Source organism: Diadema antillarum, unplaced genomic scaffold (assembly GCF_040938485.1).
Source record: "Diadema antillarum isolate AM-2024a unplaced genomic scaffold, OU_Dant_1.0 seq00001189_RagTag, whole genome shotgun sequence".
In the NCBI taxonomy this organism is placed as follows: domain Eukaryota; kingdom Metazoa; phylum Echinodermata; class Echinoidea; order Diadematoida; family Diadematidae; genus Diadema; species Diadema antillarum.
In genome coordinates, this window is record NW_027271987.1 from 1,142,191 (window position 1) to 1,158,777 (window position 16,587).

The 16,587-nt window shown below is 39.8% G+C and overlaps 1 protein-coding gene and 1 pseudogene across 1 annotated transcript; both read right to left on the bottom strand.

The window, feature by feature from the left end:
- Positions 1-283: 283 nt before the first annotated feature.
- LOC139744558 (uncharacterized) lies at positions 284-3,532 on the bottom strand (annotated as a pseudogene).
- Positions 3,533-13,986: 10,454 nt separating this feature from the next.
- On the bottom strand, positions 13,987-16,379 carry LOC139744570 (thioredoxin-like protein 4B). Its single transcript, XM_071655004.1, has 3 exons — positions 16,248-16,379; positions 15,174-15,325; positions 13,987-14,686 (listed from the first exon to the last, which is right to left on the bottom strand). Exons 1-3 carry the CDS (start codon positions 16,377-16,379, stop codon positions 14,521-14,523), a joined length of 450 nt encoding a protein of 149 aa, XP_071511105.1. The 3' UTR covers positions 13,987-14,520.
- Between the last annotated feature and the right edge of the window lie 208 nt (positions 16,380-16,587).

The following is a 16,587-nucleotide window of genomic DNA, read 5'->3' on the forward strand; positions in this document are numbered from 1 at the left end:
AATTGCTGCAAAAGTTATGAATTTTTACAGTTTCGGTGTTGGAAGCGCTGGATTAGGAGACTACCAGAGGTTATGATGTCATGTGTGGACAACAACATAAAGAAAATGTAAAGAAAATTCAACATGCTTTCACTTTTCTAGCATAATGAAAGAGCATTTGACTAACTGCTTTTAGAATGCAGGGGGAATAATTACAACCCTTAATGTATGTCAGTATTAAGTTGATGGAATATGTAATTTCATGAAGAATTAATTTTTGTGGAATTCCTTTAAGTTATTTTCTTTATACAGTATTATACTCTCTCCTCCACTGTAGCCAGAACTGATTGGTCAAATACTTGACCCTTCACCACCACTTCCTCGCATTCATATCCTCCTGTTGGAATTGTCTTGGAGGTGGTAGGGTGACCTTTGGCTTCATAGTTAGGAAATGGAGCAGTGTCAGCAGTTCCCTTCCCTTGTTTCATGGTCACTTATGCCCAGCGTGGTTAGGGGTCTGGAATTGATGATGGCCTCTGCTTCTGTCATGAGGGTACAGGGCCTCATTGTCTCACTGGCTGCCTGCAGACTTCATCAGCGGCTCTAGGACATGGCGAACTGCCTGGATCTGTCACTCCCATGCACCACCCATATGAGATGCATGTGGCATGTTCATTTGGAATGGAATCCAGTCACATCCATTCTGTAGTACGTAGGCTCTCTTTATCCTCACTCTGATCCATCTCAGCTAGAAACTTTCGCCAGAAACTGCGGGTTCTTGCGAAATCTGGCAGACAGTTGTCTCCATCTCTTCAGGGCTAGAATTTTCTTGTTCGGAAAATTGGCCTCATCTGACTTAGGGGCAAGGGCATTTCATAATGGCCATCAAGTCTCTGCCTAATGCCGTCTTCCAAGATGGACATAAGTCTAGCCTCTTGAATGGATAATGGCATTCTTTTTGGACTTGTCATTTGGAATTCTTGTTCCAGGATCTTGAGGACTGTCTCAGGCGTGAACACTTCCTTCACCTTGGTGGAATGTGTCACAGGGGACTTTCCTCTGAATGTGGGGAACGAAAGTCCTCCCTGCGACTGGGATCTTTTCTATAGTCAAAGGTTGACTTTCTCTAAATGCAGCAGATTGTTAGCAGACCATTCACTCAATCAACTCTTTCGACTTGTGCAACTACAGTGCCTTGAAAGAAGTAGCCAATCACACAGTGTTCTAACAATATAACAATCAAAAAGATTTATTATACTGGTCTCAAATTGTGGTCGTTTACAATAATAACATAGTACAAACTTGAATACAGATATCCAATTCCACTTGATCTTGAGCTTGGTTGCTCTGCTCCGTGGTTTATTCTAGAAGCTCCCATGCTTGGTTGCTCTAGGTTGTCGACGATGCCCTGCCTGACGCGTAGCGGGTCGTCTCCCCTTTCTTCTGGTCCTCTCTGGAACCGCAAACTGTGACTCTCTCTGGAACCCTAAACTTGGTCCTTGTTGGAACCCTAAACGGTGGCTCTCTCCCTGGAACCCTAAACACCCTGTTAATTTAATAACATGATACCTCCCTTATAATTTGTGGTCTTTGGTTATTCCTGATTCTATCCATATAACTTCAATAAAACATATAATTATATATTCCATCATATTAACATTGATTAGCCACACATAATTTCCATAAATGTTTCACCATGGATCATTATCTTTCAATGTTGAATAGGGGTGATTAATCAGCCCATTAAAATCTAAGCGTTGTTCTAATTCTCTATTTCTTTCATAATGCAATTAAAATTCGGTTTGACATACAAACATCACACATACAATGCAATATTGGAAATTACATAGGAACTTACAAGGCATAAACAACTTGAATTAAATGATCGTGTACTTACAACAGTTGTTGGTGTTTAAACTCGAATCCTCCTAGATTCTCTGCTGGACGGTCAGGCTGTCCAAGCCGAAATGCAACAATCCCTGAATCACACTGATTCCAAATAACACTCTGCTACTCTCTAACTTCGCAATCTTGAAGTACCGTAGCCTGGTCCTGAGTGTTCCGCAAATAATGTGGCATCTGAATTTTATGCCCAAACACTGCATATTTATACAATTGTCGGACCATAGGTCTCCATGTAAAATTAATTAAATGAAGTCAAGTGACTTCCTAGAAAGTTTTCATAGAATTCCTGCCCCCTTTTCTTATTGGTTGGCATTTTCTGTCTGTCAAAACTTTCCTGAGTATCTCATTTTGCGTTGGTCAAGCCCCTGCTTGACGTCATCACTTCCTGTCCACGGAAACCAAAATTCTTTGAAGTGGTCCTGTTTTGACCTAGCTAGAAACTTGTGTCTGACGTCGTGAATGACGTCCACATACCAGATAGTATGAGGCATACTACCAGGGATACCCTTTCCTCGTATTTTGATGTCATGTAGGGTTTACTCATCCCCAAAACTTTTAATTCCAAATCACTCTCTTTTACTTTGATTGTGCATCGCAACATCTCCTTATATGGTTATTTTGATGCAAGCTTTTGTCTTTAAAGCTGCACTTCTTTTGTAACCATTGCGATAACATCAATTTCTTACATGAGCTACCTAATAAACAGTAGTACAATGAGACAAATTATTACGTGACAAATACAAAAAATGTCATATCCTGACAGAATGTATGAAGTGGGGATATTCTTGATTTGTCTGGATCCTGTGGCATACAGCACCATCTTCAGATTGGGAAGGAGTCTGACACACTCTGCCCACTACACCCGAGCCGAGCGATGTTCTCATGCCGTAAGGGTCATCTTCTCCACCAGCAATTACTTCTCTTGGTCTAATGGCTCTTGGGCAGTTGTTTCCTATCAACAAAGGAACTTTGAAAGCTGGGTTGTATATGGCATCAGCTGATCAGCGATTGGGGCTAGATGTTACCACCTCGCTCCTCAGGACATCAGCTTGGGGATTTGAGAATGCTTGGCTGGTACTTCTTCTTTTGTGAAGCACAGGGAAAGCTGGATGACCTGTTTCTTTTGAAGTCAAGAACCTCTAGACCACTGATCTCTTGACATGTCATGTGAGTGCTCTGGTGCGCTGTCATCAGCATGAGACCGGTTTCTTGTCCTTGTACTGTCATTTTGTCACACAAATTCTAATAGACACAAATCCAACATTGGACTGATAGTCAAGTATGGCATACTCAAAATACTCTCTTGATGGATCATCAGCATGTCGGACCCACACTGGCACAATCATGCAATGGTTCTTGCCATCTTTTTCTGGTAGAGAGCAGAGGCATACACTTCCTGACTTCCTGATGACCGTTCTGCCTTTTCCTGGTGTAGACACGTCAAGTGTGCTTCGCCACACTTCTTGCACTTGTGTTTCTTGGGACACTCTTTCCCAAGGTGAGAACTACTCTCGCTGCATCCCATGCTCAAATATTTCTGGAAAAAGAATGCTTTCTCTGCATGGTAAGACTTCTTCTGAAATACCGGGCAGTCATCCAGGTGATGGTCTTGTTTGCAACATGGGCAGGATGAGTACTCTCCCCGCATGTTTGCTTCAGCAGATGTAGAAAATGACTGCCCTTGAAAGGTCTTGGACTTGGAAGGGGCTGACTTCTGCTTGTGCTCATCCCAGTTTAGAATGTTCCAACTCTGGGATATTCGCTTTCTCTGCAGCGCTTCTCACAAAATCTGTAAATCTCGCGAATGTTGGATATGAAAGTGCCATGCCCACACCATTGCCACTTATCCACTTCATCTCTCCACTTGCATTCAAGGTAGGAAGGCAGCTTCATCACCAACTTGACATTCTCCTGTTGATAGTCAAGAATACCAAGTGAGTCAACTGTCATTTTTTGCAACACTGACCTGCAAATGACCGCAGTCCACCTGGGTTCCTGTCCGATATCTTTATCCATCAATTGAGCTTCTTCATGAATGCTGAAGACACGATGCTGGTGTTACCATATCTGTTGGCGAGAGACTCCCTTGCCTTCGAATATGCCTCATCGATGCCCAGTAGGAGATAGTGCTCTACCACCGTCTTCGGTTCTCCAGTAATGTGATTATTGCACAGGTTAAGCTTCATAGCTGCGTCTAGAGGTTTTGAATCTACAAATCTTGAAAAGGTATTTCTCCACAGTGGGTATCGTATTGGGTCTCCATGAAAGACAGGAACGTCTATCTTAGGAAGCTGACTTGCTGCAGCCACTTGCTGACTTGTGGCATTTTGTTGCATGATCATGCTTGCCACATGATCAAGGGATTCTGAAACCTTTTCCATCCCAGATGAGGTGACTTTATCCTGTGTCACAGGATTTGAATGACTAACTTCTGTAACTATGGGATCTGAGTCCTTAACTTCTGCATCATCTACTGGCTGTGACTTATAAAAGAATCTCTGAACAGATTCTTCTCTGCTCTCCTGTGGTAGCAAGATGTTGCTAGCCCTAGACTCTGTTTCTGTATGGTTTTCATCCTCATCTGACTCTTCTAACTCAGACAATTTCTGCTCAAGCCATTTCTTCCTCTTCAATCGTTTCAATTCCATCTTGGCCTTTTGCGTCGTAATGGCATGTTCATGTTCCCTCTGCAGAATCTCGATCTGATCCTCTTGGTCCATTACATCTAGTTCTGCTTGAAAAGCTTTTCTCTCGTGACTGCTTTTCCTTTGCTGAGGTTAACTTTTTCTCATCTCCAGTCTTCACTTCGGGCAGTGATTTAGACATCACCCTTGACAGATTAGATCTTGACCAGCTGAACTCTCAGCCTTACTGACCGCCATGGCCTTATCAAGTTTACTGGAAATGTTCACGGCAGCCATAATGTTACTCGCTGTATTAGTACTGTAATACTTGTTCAGTTGAATCAACAGATTATACAATTCAAAGGCATTCAGAACTTTCCATATTCCATTGCTATTGAAAGCTGTTCCAATTGATGATAGTAACCAGATGCTCATAGCTCATTTGGACTACAGTCAGCTCTATAGCTATTTGTTATGGACAACAGTCCAATTTGATTGTTATTGTGACTGCCTCCGGGACAACTCGTAACTCGGAGGAGTTTCCACTATTCATTCAAACAACACTCCTTAGTTGTTATTCACAAGGTCAAAATATGAAGCAAGATGACATCCGGTTAACTTGACAAACACCTGTTTATTAGGCTAACACACTGATGTTTCCAACATGAATTTCCAGTCAACTCTTCAGTTATGGACTTCAAGTTACTAACCTTCTCTTCAATACAGACCTTCAGATAACAATCAAATTTGGGCCAGTTGTTTCCCACAATACTTGAACAAACTTGTCAGACTGCTGCAACTTTGCAAGCTTTCACTGGAACTGATGTGAATACCGTCACTGATAGCCTGCCATGTCCTCACATAATACTGCATACATGTACAATGCACAGAACCCTATTGCTGTACGAAGTAAATGGTGAATTCTTGATACATGTATGTGTACTTTCTCTAAAACAAGTGGGGAATTGTTCAGTGTTTATTCTAGCCACCTAGGGAAGGGGTCTTATCTTTGAATGCAGATAGTCTGCAAATTTAAACCTGTTTACCACTATACTAGTTTTCAATCTCAGACCCATTTTGTAAAACAGAATTATACCAAATTCTCACTGCACACTGCTGCAGTGACAGTAATATATCGCAAACTGTCAATTACATGGATACAATAATATGCATTAATGCTGTATAACGCAATCTGAATTTTTAATGTTTATCTTTTATCAATCTCAAACTGCTGTCAAACTTTCATACATTAACTTATTTGTGGCAATTGTATAAAAGCCTGTCACTTGCAAGCTTGCAAGCTTTGCTTTTGTGGTTCCATCATAGTTCACAAGTTATAGAGAATTGTCTTATGTACATTATGTATGCTGACACATTTTCTATTCATGACCCGATTTATATCATACAGATGTTTGTATCTTGCTTGGTTTGTATTCTTTTTTTTTCTATCTTTTTTTGATGTATCTCGATGTCAAGTGAAATATGAAAATAAACGTGCTGGAACTGTTCACTGTGTCTCCTCGAGTGTAAGACCAGTGCAGTTTCAGTAATTCAATTCAATCAGAAATATACAAGACAAATAAATGCACTGTTATGCACGTATGTCAAGGCCAGAGAGCAGCTGTAGGTATGAGATTTTATGGCATGTCAGAAGCACATCAGCACCACCTGAACAAGGAGGGGTTTTCTCCTCCTGAGACCTTAGTATTTTTAGACTGTATAAGTCATGCTATCTGTTACATACATTTTTTAATGTATTTAACATTTTGGCAAATTCTGACTAAAATGTACATGTATATTGTCTCGAAATGTGATTCTTTTGGTGCATGGTTAGAAATCCATGCTTTGTGTGTGTGTATGTATGTGTAAAGGCAGAGATGTGTGAGTATATAACTGTACAGTGTCCCAGTGTGACATTTTCTTTTTTTACATTTTGGGACTAGTAGGCAAATTGTGCAATTTGGTGTGTTCCCATAATGCATTCTGATCTGTTTCTTACATGTAAATGGTTCTGAAAGATTTAATTGTGAGCATTTTTCCCCAGAATTTCTTCAAGGGAGGATGAGTCCTGATTTGTAGAATGTAGAATTGACATGACTTAAGTTAAAAGATGACAGAGTTTTTAAATATACATCTGAATTACATGTATATTTAGAATAGTAAATTTGTAATTTTTAAGAAACATGCAGCCAAGAAGGTTTCCTCTATCCAATTTATGTGAAGAAATGTTTGCTGGGTGGGCGAGTGTGAAATGGGCTGCTAGGATGTGAGCAGGGAGATGGAAACTCATGTTGACTTGGTAGGTCTGTGTGTGTGTGTTATGGGGATTTTTTTTTTTTTTTTTTTGCCATGAGAAAAAGCCTATCTTACTACCACTGCCGGTGAAACAACAAGAACTGATAATTCAGCATACAAAAGCCATTAGTTACGTTCAGACGGGAGCCCTTAACCTCGAAGTTAGGAAACTTCGAGGTTAGAGCTTGTAGTTAGGGACCGTGAAGACGCACTCGTAGTTAGCAAACCTCGAGGTTTGCTCGATGTTTCGAGCCACGAGAAATCTTATGGTTAGCGCTCTAACCACGAGCCGCGGGGGGTCCCCACTCGTAGTTAAGCACCGTGTGGACACAAAAAACAACGAACTCAAAGTTAAGAGTGACCTCGCCGTAAACTCCAGCCCCCACAATCTCCCTCTGCTTCGGGGTCAACCTCCCAAACGTACACCACAAATACACTACACGTGAAAAACCTATGACGCACGACACAACAACGTACATCATCTTTTCTTCCCATGCGCTTGATCTCTGAAACTGAACACGTCGAAATCGCTACTGTATTCTATATTCTTCTCCGACGCTAAAAAAAAATGTTTTCGACGAATATCTTCATAAAGGCATAAAGTCATCAGTGCAGTGCTATCTCTGCATACCATGACAGAGAAAAAGAGTACATGTAAGCGAGTCCAACAGGGTTGGACTAAAGGATAAATAGACGCCTTGTTAGCAGTGTGGGCTGAAACTTCCGGTTTTGTGGTTTTAACATCGAGTGGGACCCACTCGTAGTTACGGGGGGCAGAAGCTTAACCTCGAGGTTTCGTAACCTCGAGGTTAAGATTCGTCGTGTGGACACACGTCGTAGTTAGGGGGCAAGAGCTAAACCTCGAGGTTTCCTAACCTCGAGGTTAGGGCCTGCCGTCTGAACGTAACTCCTGTCACTGGGAAGTGTTTTGGGCAGTCTGGTTTCCAGGTCCTTTGCCAACTGTACTCCTTTTACAAAATGCACCCTCCACGGCAACGAAGTCGCCACCCGGGATGAAGTTGCTGCCTTTGCCAAAGGCAATGGCGGGACCATCTAGCAGAACCTGTACCTGCTACTTCTTTTGTTTTAGAGGGTGTTAATATGCTGGGAAAGAAATTAGTATGAACATAAGGTTTGGAAGCCAGACTAGTTTTGGGAGGTTCTGGTTTATCTCAGGGTAGTCTGGTTTCCAGACCCTTTGCCACCTATATTTTTTTGGTACCTTGGTACTCCCAATATATAGAGGATTACATTACTCATCAGTGCATCTGCCCTTCTCTTTCAACCTGCAGATACCGTGTTCATTGTTGGCTATAGCACCTGAAGGTACGCAGCTCTGAAACAAAGAGACAGAGTTCTTATTTATGAACACGGTATCAGTCTTTCCAAAGTTTGTAGATGTGCAGAGTGCAGCGAATCGCAGGGCTTTTTGCAGCTCAAAAAACTCCCGGAGAGCTTTGGCTGCCTCCTGTGTGCCAACGTATCCAAAGTTGGGTGTGAGCTGGACATCAAACCAAGGTATTTGTTTTCCTTGCTTGGTATCCTCCATACCCTGAAAGGTTACTGTCATTTAGGTCAAAAGTGCTGATATGATACAAAAAATCCAGGTTGCCAGCCAACTAGTGTAGTGAAATGACCATAACCAACGAAGACGACGCAGCGGTGAAGACTGATTACTACTGTGTTCCTGCGTTATAGTTGTGCTTACCAGCAGTTTTGGATTCTGAACATTGTTCTAACTTTGGTTTGTTTTTGCGTTCCTACGTTCAGCGTTGTTATTACGGATTTTACTCTTTTGCCTACGGAACTTTATGGACCTACATTTGTATTCCCAGCGTTATTATTACCACACCGCGGTATTACTGGATCAGTCTTTGTCACGTTTTGGACTCTTGACATTTTCTTCACGCCAAAGACTTGGGGGGAGATAGAGGATTACATTACTCATCAGTGCATCTGCCCTTCTCTTTCAACCTGCAGATACCGTGTTCATTGTTGGCTATAGCACCTGAAGGTACGCAGCTCTGAAACAAAGAGACAGAGTTCTTATTTAATATAGGCGCTTCACCTTAATTGGTACTCCTTTTAAAAAATGCACCCTTTGCTGAAGGCACGACCATCCACCTGTTACTTTTTTTGTCGTTGGAGAGCGTTAATATCGTGGTATGGAAAATAGTATGAGCAGACGGTCTGGAAGCCAGACTACAGAATATCCTGTGCCGAAGATATATTTTAAGCAGGCAAATAGACGTATGGACAGCTGACCAAGGACTCTCATCATAATATTTACCTTATTGTGTGAAAAAAAGAAAACAATAAGAAAAGGGAAAGAGATCTATAGAGCAGTGTTTGGCGTAAATATTCTTTTTTTAAGGAGAATGAGAAATGCCACTTAACACAAAACAACAACCGCACAGCAAGCTACACAAATCATTCACTGTTCTGAAGTGGTCTCCATGGCAGCTATCTCACTTGGGGCTACATGCACCCACCACACACTCTCTCTCTCCTTCTTCATCTCTCCAGCTACACTGTCCTGTGTCCCGTAGCATATAAACAGGCATTTATCTACCATACACTTTAAACACTCAGTGAACAAATGTCCCATGCACTTCACTTGGATTATCCACACTCCAATTACCAAGTTCAGTTTGTTTTGTTTATCAATGAAAGTTAGCCTTTCTATACCTGGTTAGGAACACTTTGATATGCTATCATTTTCTCACATGTCTCAATCAATTCCTCACACTTGGTTAAAGTTTTGTCCAATTAGCCTGCACGGCTTGAATGTGATACATCTACAGGGAACATAAAACAATTAAGAGATTCACTTTCCATCGATTTCAAAGAAAGATGTCAACTTAATTCAACTCACCAACCAACTGGGGCAACTGCTATATGTATTAGATACCTCCTCATTGACACTGCATGTCCTCATGAGTCAAAGCCACCAAACTGACACACTGTGCTCTGCTGTACTAGTACTAGTAGCCTACTAGTAGTGAGTTTCGGAGTTTTGGGGATGTTCCAAATATTTTGGGGGGTGCTGCTGTTTCTTTCCTTTTGAGGGACACAGTGTTGTCATTAATGTGCTGCAAACAATGGGAGAATTACAGTATTTAGTCCTGAGCACCTTTCACACTTCACTGTTGACTGTTAACCCAATAGCCTACAACTTTGTCCAAATAATCACTTATCTGGTAATATGCATGGTTACATGGTAGTTCTGAAAATAACCCAGTGAAAAAAATATGGTGTTGTAGTAAAAACAAAAACAAAATTGTAATGGTAATATATGAATAATGAAAATAATGACAACACACCTACACACACACACACACGTACACACGCACACACACACACACACATACCCAGACATGTATATAAACAAACACACAAATCAACACAAATGATACAGTCTTCATAACTGGAATACAATTGGACACTTTTGTAATTGTGTAATTGATAGCAAAATAAGTAACATATTATTACCTCCAAAGAAAAAACTATGTGTAGAACACAATCTTAATTGTAATTGTGTTATCAATTGAAAAAGAAATATTTTCCCTCCAAAGAATAATGAAGACCTTATTACACTTGAATTAAAGAACGTTTGGAATAACGTACCTTATTTCATTTTCAGATTAGTGAACCTTCAGAATATCAAACATTCGGAATAACAAATCTTTGGAACAATGAACCTTTTTTTATATTAGGATAAATAAACTTTTCAAAATATAATGAACCTCGATCAATTCATTTTCAGTTTAACTAACCTTATTTCACTTTTGGATTAACAAACCTTCAGAAAAACAAACTTTATTTCATTCTGTTATTTACTATCCATATTTCAATCTTGGATTGACGAACCTCACTTCAAAACTGGGAGTAGGAGGATTTGTTAATCTCTATTCATCTACAATATCACCTTATCAGCACATGTGGCAATTGGCATAGAAAGCTCTCCTGAGTGTGTGCCAATATTGGTGAAAACAGAACATAATCTGGCCAGTACAGGTTACTAGCAGGGCCTGCGCAGTGTTTTCAAAAGTGTGGGGGCCCACTTCTGGGTTTAATGAGCTAACAAGCAAAAAAAAAAAAAAAAAAAAAGGTCCTCAGCTCAATATCTCTCCCCTCCCATTTCCCATTTCCGGGTGTTATAAAAAAAAAAGGTCTTCAGACAAAATACATAACCTTACCACCGCCATACTTCAAGATCTCGATCTATTTATTTTTTAGTGCCACTTACGTACTTCCGGGTTGAAAAAAGTGTGGGGGCCCAAAGTGATGACACCTTATGTATTCCTTTGTATGGTGCACAAAAAGTGGGGGGGGGGGGGGGGGCGACCCCCACGGCCCCCACGGCTGCGCCGACCCTGACTAGACAAATGAGATTCTTCAGGGCATGTGATTAGAAAAGGGGGTCTTGAAAAAAGATTGTCGCACACCATGATCACCTACATTACCAGATATGGCACTTAGAAAGAGAGAGAGAGACAGTATGGATATAGCACCAAGTCAACTTATCCTCCATTGAACGCACATACTGGTATTCTTATAGAATCAGTGGCCATGAAGATCCGTTTATTTTTTTTTTTAAGCTAAAGTGGCTTTATTACAGAAAAACCAAACAAAAATACGTTATTACTAGGATAATTACAATATCACATCATTATCACCAACACTATATCAGCACACTTCTAGTTTATATCATCATCCTAATTAAAGGGGCATTCCGGACGATTTTCATAATTCAACATCATGCAGTACATAAATCAACAGCTCCATATATAGATTCGTGTAAATTATTGTCGCCCTTGAGCAGAGAAACCAATAAAATGAAAATCTTAAACAAATTACACTGAACAGTGTTGATGACATCAGAGCCTCACATATTTCAGATTATTACCTCTACGAGGGAGTTTTGCGAGGCAATTCCGGTTGTTATTTTGCAGGGTTAAAGGTCAGGAGTTGTTATTTTGCAGGGTTAAAGGTCAGCAGTCAATATGCTTTTTCGCCACGTCGCTGCGTAACAGTAACAGTATGTGCAAACAGTGCAATCTTCCGGTTTGGGGAGGTGGGAAGAGAAAGAGTGGAATCTCTCTCTCCACCTCCCTGCTTTAAACGTAAACATTCCGATCGACCACGAAAAGAAAACATTCCAGGACGTCCAGGGTGTCAGTTACACGCACCGCAGAAGAACGCTGATAAATCATGTCATACAAGGTCGACCACTTACAGCAGCACTAGGCAATGACTAGTCCATTTGTGATCAGTAATTGCACAGTGACCATCAGTTTTACAACTCTCAAACTTTAAACAGAGAAGTAAAAATAAAATGTAAGAACGTTCAGAAGTTTGAAGTTTGCCCGTTACAACTACATGTATCTTTGAAGTTGGAGTTGAATGATATACATTGATGAACAATCAATTTGCAATTATTCAACATATTGATGGTGTATACAGGTAGTCAAATGTGGCTTGATCTCTGTCATATATAGTGTATAGCCGTATTTACATATTTTCTTAAAATCCCTAGGGGGATAGGTAATAATTATGATATTGACTGGCCTTTCTTTCGGGAGGTACCAGATAAATATTGCCCGCACTGAAAACATATTGCCCTCGTCTTCGACTCGGGCAATATGCTTTCAGTTTGGGCAATATTTTCTGGTACCTCCCTCAGGGCCAGTCAATATTATATAAATGTAGCAATGTAATTCCATTACAATACCCCCTGCTTAACAAGTACACCTGTGAAGAATCTATGCATACTTTATTCTTTTGTTCTGCTTCCTTGCGCCCCAACTCATGCATTCTTATGGTGAGGCTGCCATGTCATCATCCTCGTTCATTGCAATTTGTTATAAATTTTGGAAACGTTCTCATTTCTCATCCCAATCACTATGAATTCAGAAACTCTGTACTCGGTTTCACTAATTCATAGTTGTTCATGTGTAAAAGTCTGAAAATCATCCGGAGTTCCCCTTTAATGGTAGCATTATCAAAGACAGTCTACATTTCAAAGAACTGAATGTTTTATGCTCATCCTCATTGGTGTTGTGATGTCCACTGGACTTCTGAGAGGAAGACTTAAGAAACTTGACTTCTTAAAAAAGTATGTCTCCTTCCTAAAATCAAGAAATTAAGAAGGCAATTTCCAGTGTTTCCAGGAATGGCATATATCACATCTTCTGTCATACTTGTACAATTTATTCCCATTGACCTAACAATTCAACAACCACAACACATAAGCCTTGTCACAGTGTAACAAAAGACAGCAATCCAAACAATGTTCTCTGAAGAACAATTTTAGGATATAACTTTGATATCATACTTTTCCTGACACATAACAAGGATTTTGGCAGAATATGTAGTCGATGCCAAGTCTGGAATGTAAGATGCAAAGCTCAAACAAGAGTTCTAGTATCCCCTGCTGCACATAGGCCTACACATTGCAACAAAATGTGGGATGGGTTCATTTGACTCCTTGTTATTGCATATTTGACTCCTCCTGATCACATGTTATCATCTTTTTGGTGATATAATCCACACAGGATTTCTCATTATTGGCAATTAGTTGAAGGTGTGTGTGCATACAAAGGCTGAGAAGAGTACACTGTATGCCAACTTTATGAAGCATTCCTTCATTACCAACAACATAACAAAGGAAAAGAAGAATGGTCTTTATTATCTTATTCAGTTAAGGGCAATAAAAATAATTATAAGTAAACTTCACAAACCCCTGAAGATAGTAAAGTGTCAAAACTTACAAATTCCAAGCCTTCATTTATCATTACAAGTTATAAGATTGATATAAAGGTCAGATAGGTAGGCAAGTCTTTACTCAATACATCGCTGACCTCCACTACATTGTCAGGCATTGCCAGTACAGCACCACACAAACATTAATAAAAACTTGGAGTTGGAGAACCAGGAGAGGGTGTGAGCTGAGGCAAACCCTGAGTCCTGCCATGGCCATGGACATAGCAACAGCAGGATAACTGAGAGAAGACCACAGCTACTCTTCAAGGCTCTAGTGGTCCAGCTGTGGTACACAAAGACCCTTTCCAACCATGGCTTTAATGAGGGGCATGGTACAGGACTATCAAAGAGCTGATCGACCTTCAGTAACCTCTCATAGGTTTGGCTAACTGGACCACCATCCACCATCTAGTTGAGTGTCTGGAAAAAAAAATAGATAGAATGCTACATGTGTTGCTAGAAAGGACACTTTTCTTGGATACATCACACAAAAGACTATGACACTCCAATGGACTCTAAACATATGCATCATGAGTAACTTAGCAGTTTGACTTGTAAACACAGAACACATACAAGTAGCAAATGGAAATATTTCCCCCAGAGTAAACAAGATGGCAGGCTGTTCTTCAGGAGACATAGAGAGAAAACTTAAGCCAACAACAACTCTGCTGGCCTCAAGTGCAGATGTCTGATTTCAAATGGACTTGGGTTCTGCTGTGTCCACCACAAGCGAAAGTTCCTACCAACAGATCTGAGATGTCTCATTTCTGGGATGCAAGGTTGAACATCTCAACATTCTCAATGATGCCTTCGCCATAGTTCGGATTCATCATTCTTCCAAGCAATGCCTTCATGGACACGGGAGTAAGCCTTTACACCACACAAGGCAAGACTACTAGCGACTATTTGGGTGACTTCCCGACAGCTCTTGGTCACGATGGTGCCATGTCCTTCATATATCCTGGTAAAGAAGTTCATACTTTGGCACATTCCTGGGATCTATCGGGCTAGTTATCATCAGTTTACCCCGCATGGCACCACGGTAAATGACCTCCACCAAATCGATGAAATCCTGCTTTGACTTGAAGCTTCCAATAAACTTTGTGTGATCCGGTGTTCTGCAAGATATTACATCAGGAACAATGGTTCAGAAAGAGTTCTAGGGGCTCACGAGTTTAAACTTCAACAAACATTTATAAAATGGACAATGTATACAGTAAAAGATTTCATTAACAAATTTTATCCTTGTTAACTCTTGCCAGTAATTACAGGTTTTCTTTTTTCTTTCTTTTTCACTGTCTTTTCTTCTGTTTTCTTATCATTAATGTCATCAAGTTAGAAGCATTGAATGTCACTGTTAATTGATATTTCTTCTCAACAAAAGACTAAAGTAGAGACACACTCATCTTCAAAACCTACCAAAGATCAAATTTGACAAATCTTAATCTTATTAGATCATAGTTTAAAACACCTATTTAGATATGCCTTCCATATAGCTACTGCAGTGACCACCTTTTCTTTTCTTTATTATCATATGTAAACTTAGCTTATATGGCTCTATTTTCTTCTTTCTTCCCTCCAGCTTTTATTAGCATTTATTCTTACCCATAGTCTACTTTCATGTGCTGTCCATTGAAGAAGAAGACCGTTGCAGGGATGAGGGTGATATCAAAATACTGAGTGTAGGTATGAGCGCTGTCTGCATCAATAATGTAAATGGCAGCCATCTTTGCCAGGTCCTGGTGAGTCTTGGATAACTGGATGAAGAAACAATTTGAAATGCATATAAAAACACAATGACAGATCCATTTATTTGACTTTAATAAAAAAAAAATTTGTCAGCTTAAATTCATCTCTTAAACCACCATTCCTTTCAACAGTGAAATGTGTCTGTTTAACATTAATTGATTAACAAGTTGGACTGATACATTTAGCAGTGGGTGTTTGGAAGCTCATTCTATCTGTGAAAGAAATTTATGGGATACAAAATTGATTTTCTTTTTTCTTCAACTGCAAGTATATCAGCCATATTTAACATTTGATTTGTAAGAACTGGCTGAATTTTTAGAATGTGATGCTTGTATTCGAAAGCTGTTTTGTTTTTGGACAAGCAAATCAGTCTACAGCAAGAAAATTCAAATTGTGTTTCATATGCAAAATGGTAAAATAGCATTCAGAATTTGCATAGTAATTCTGCTACAGGTGTAACATTTTTGAATGAACATATGTGACGGTATTGTAGCAGACTACACAGCAATCAAAACTGGAGAAGAAAAAAACAACAACAAACAAACAAACTGCTAAAAACAAATGGCTATCTTTTCACTTTTAGGTTCCTTTACATTTGATATATTCCACTACGCATTTCATGTCCATAACCCTCTATGCACCACATTTATCTCCTGTCTAAGTATGTGTGTGAAATTGTGCACATTTGACTATTGGCACAGAAAGGGTTAGGCATGTCAAGACACATCTGTACGAGCTGAAATTTTCGTGTGCAGATATTTTTGTGAATTGCTATTTGGAGGACATTTTCGCGTGTTGTTATTTTCGCCGTTCAAAGGCGATTCGCGAAATTCGCGAAAATAAAACCACTGCAAAAATTTCAGCTCGTACAGTACCTGATCTTACTTTCATGAAGACACACTGCAAATAATCTTACTTTCTCAACCTTACTATTTTATCAAGCTGCATGCAAACAACATCATCATCACGTCCAAAGCGGAGCACCAAAACTTTGTCTTCTGTTTGTTTAATGATGTCATCTACTGCCTTCTTTGTCGAAAGCTTGGGTAACAGGTAGCTCATGTTTTTCCAGATGATCCTCAGTTATTCAAACCTGTAGAGACAGTAAAAAAAAAAATGAATAGATAAATAAATGAATAAATAAATGAAATTTTTTAATCCAAGATTCATTTTACATTTAAATTCTTCAAAGACATGTGATTTTTTTTTTAAAGAGAAATGTGGAGAATGCAAGTGATGGGAAAGAAGAATGCAAAAACACAAATATTTA

What these genes read in the sequence shown, in the direction of transcription:
- LOC139744570 (XM_071655004.1), bottom strand. Translation starts at nt 16,379, where the DNA reads ATGAGCTACCTGTTACCCAAGCTTTCGACAAAGAAGGCAGTAGATGAC. An exon ending in GCATGCAGCTTGATAAAATA is followed by an intron (nt 15,326 to 16,247) that starts GTAAGGTTGAGA and finishes TTCTTCATCCAG; the next exon opens with TTATCCAAGACTCACCAGGA. An exon ending in CACATGAAAGTAGACTATGG is followed by an intron (nt 14,687 to 15,173) that starts GTAAGAATAAAT and finishes AATATCTTGCAG; the next exon opens with AACACCGGATCACACAAAGT.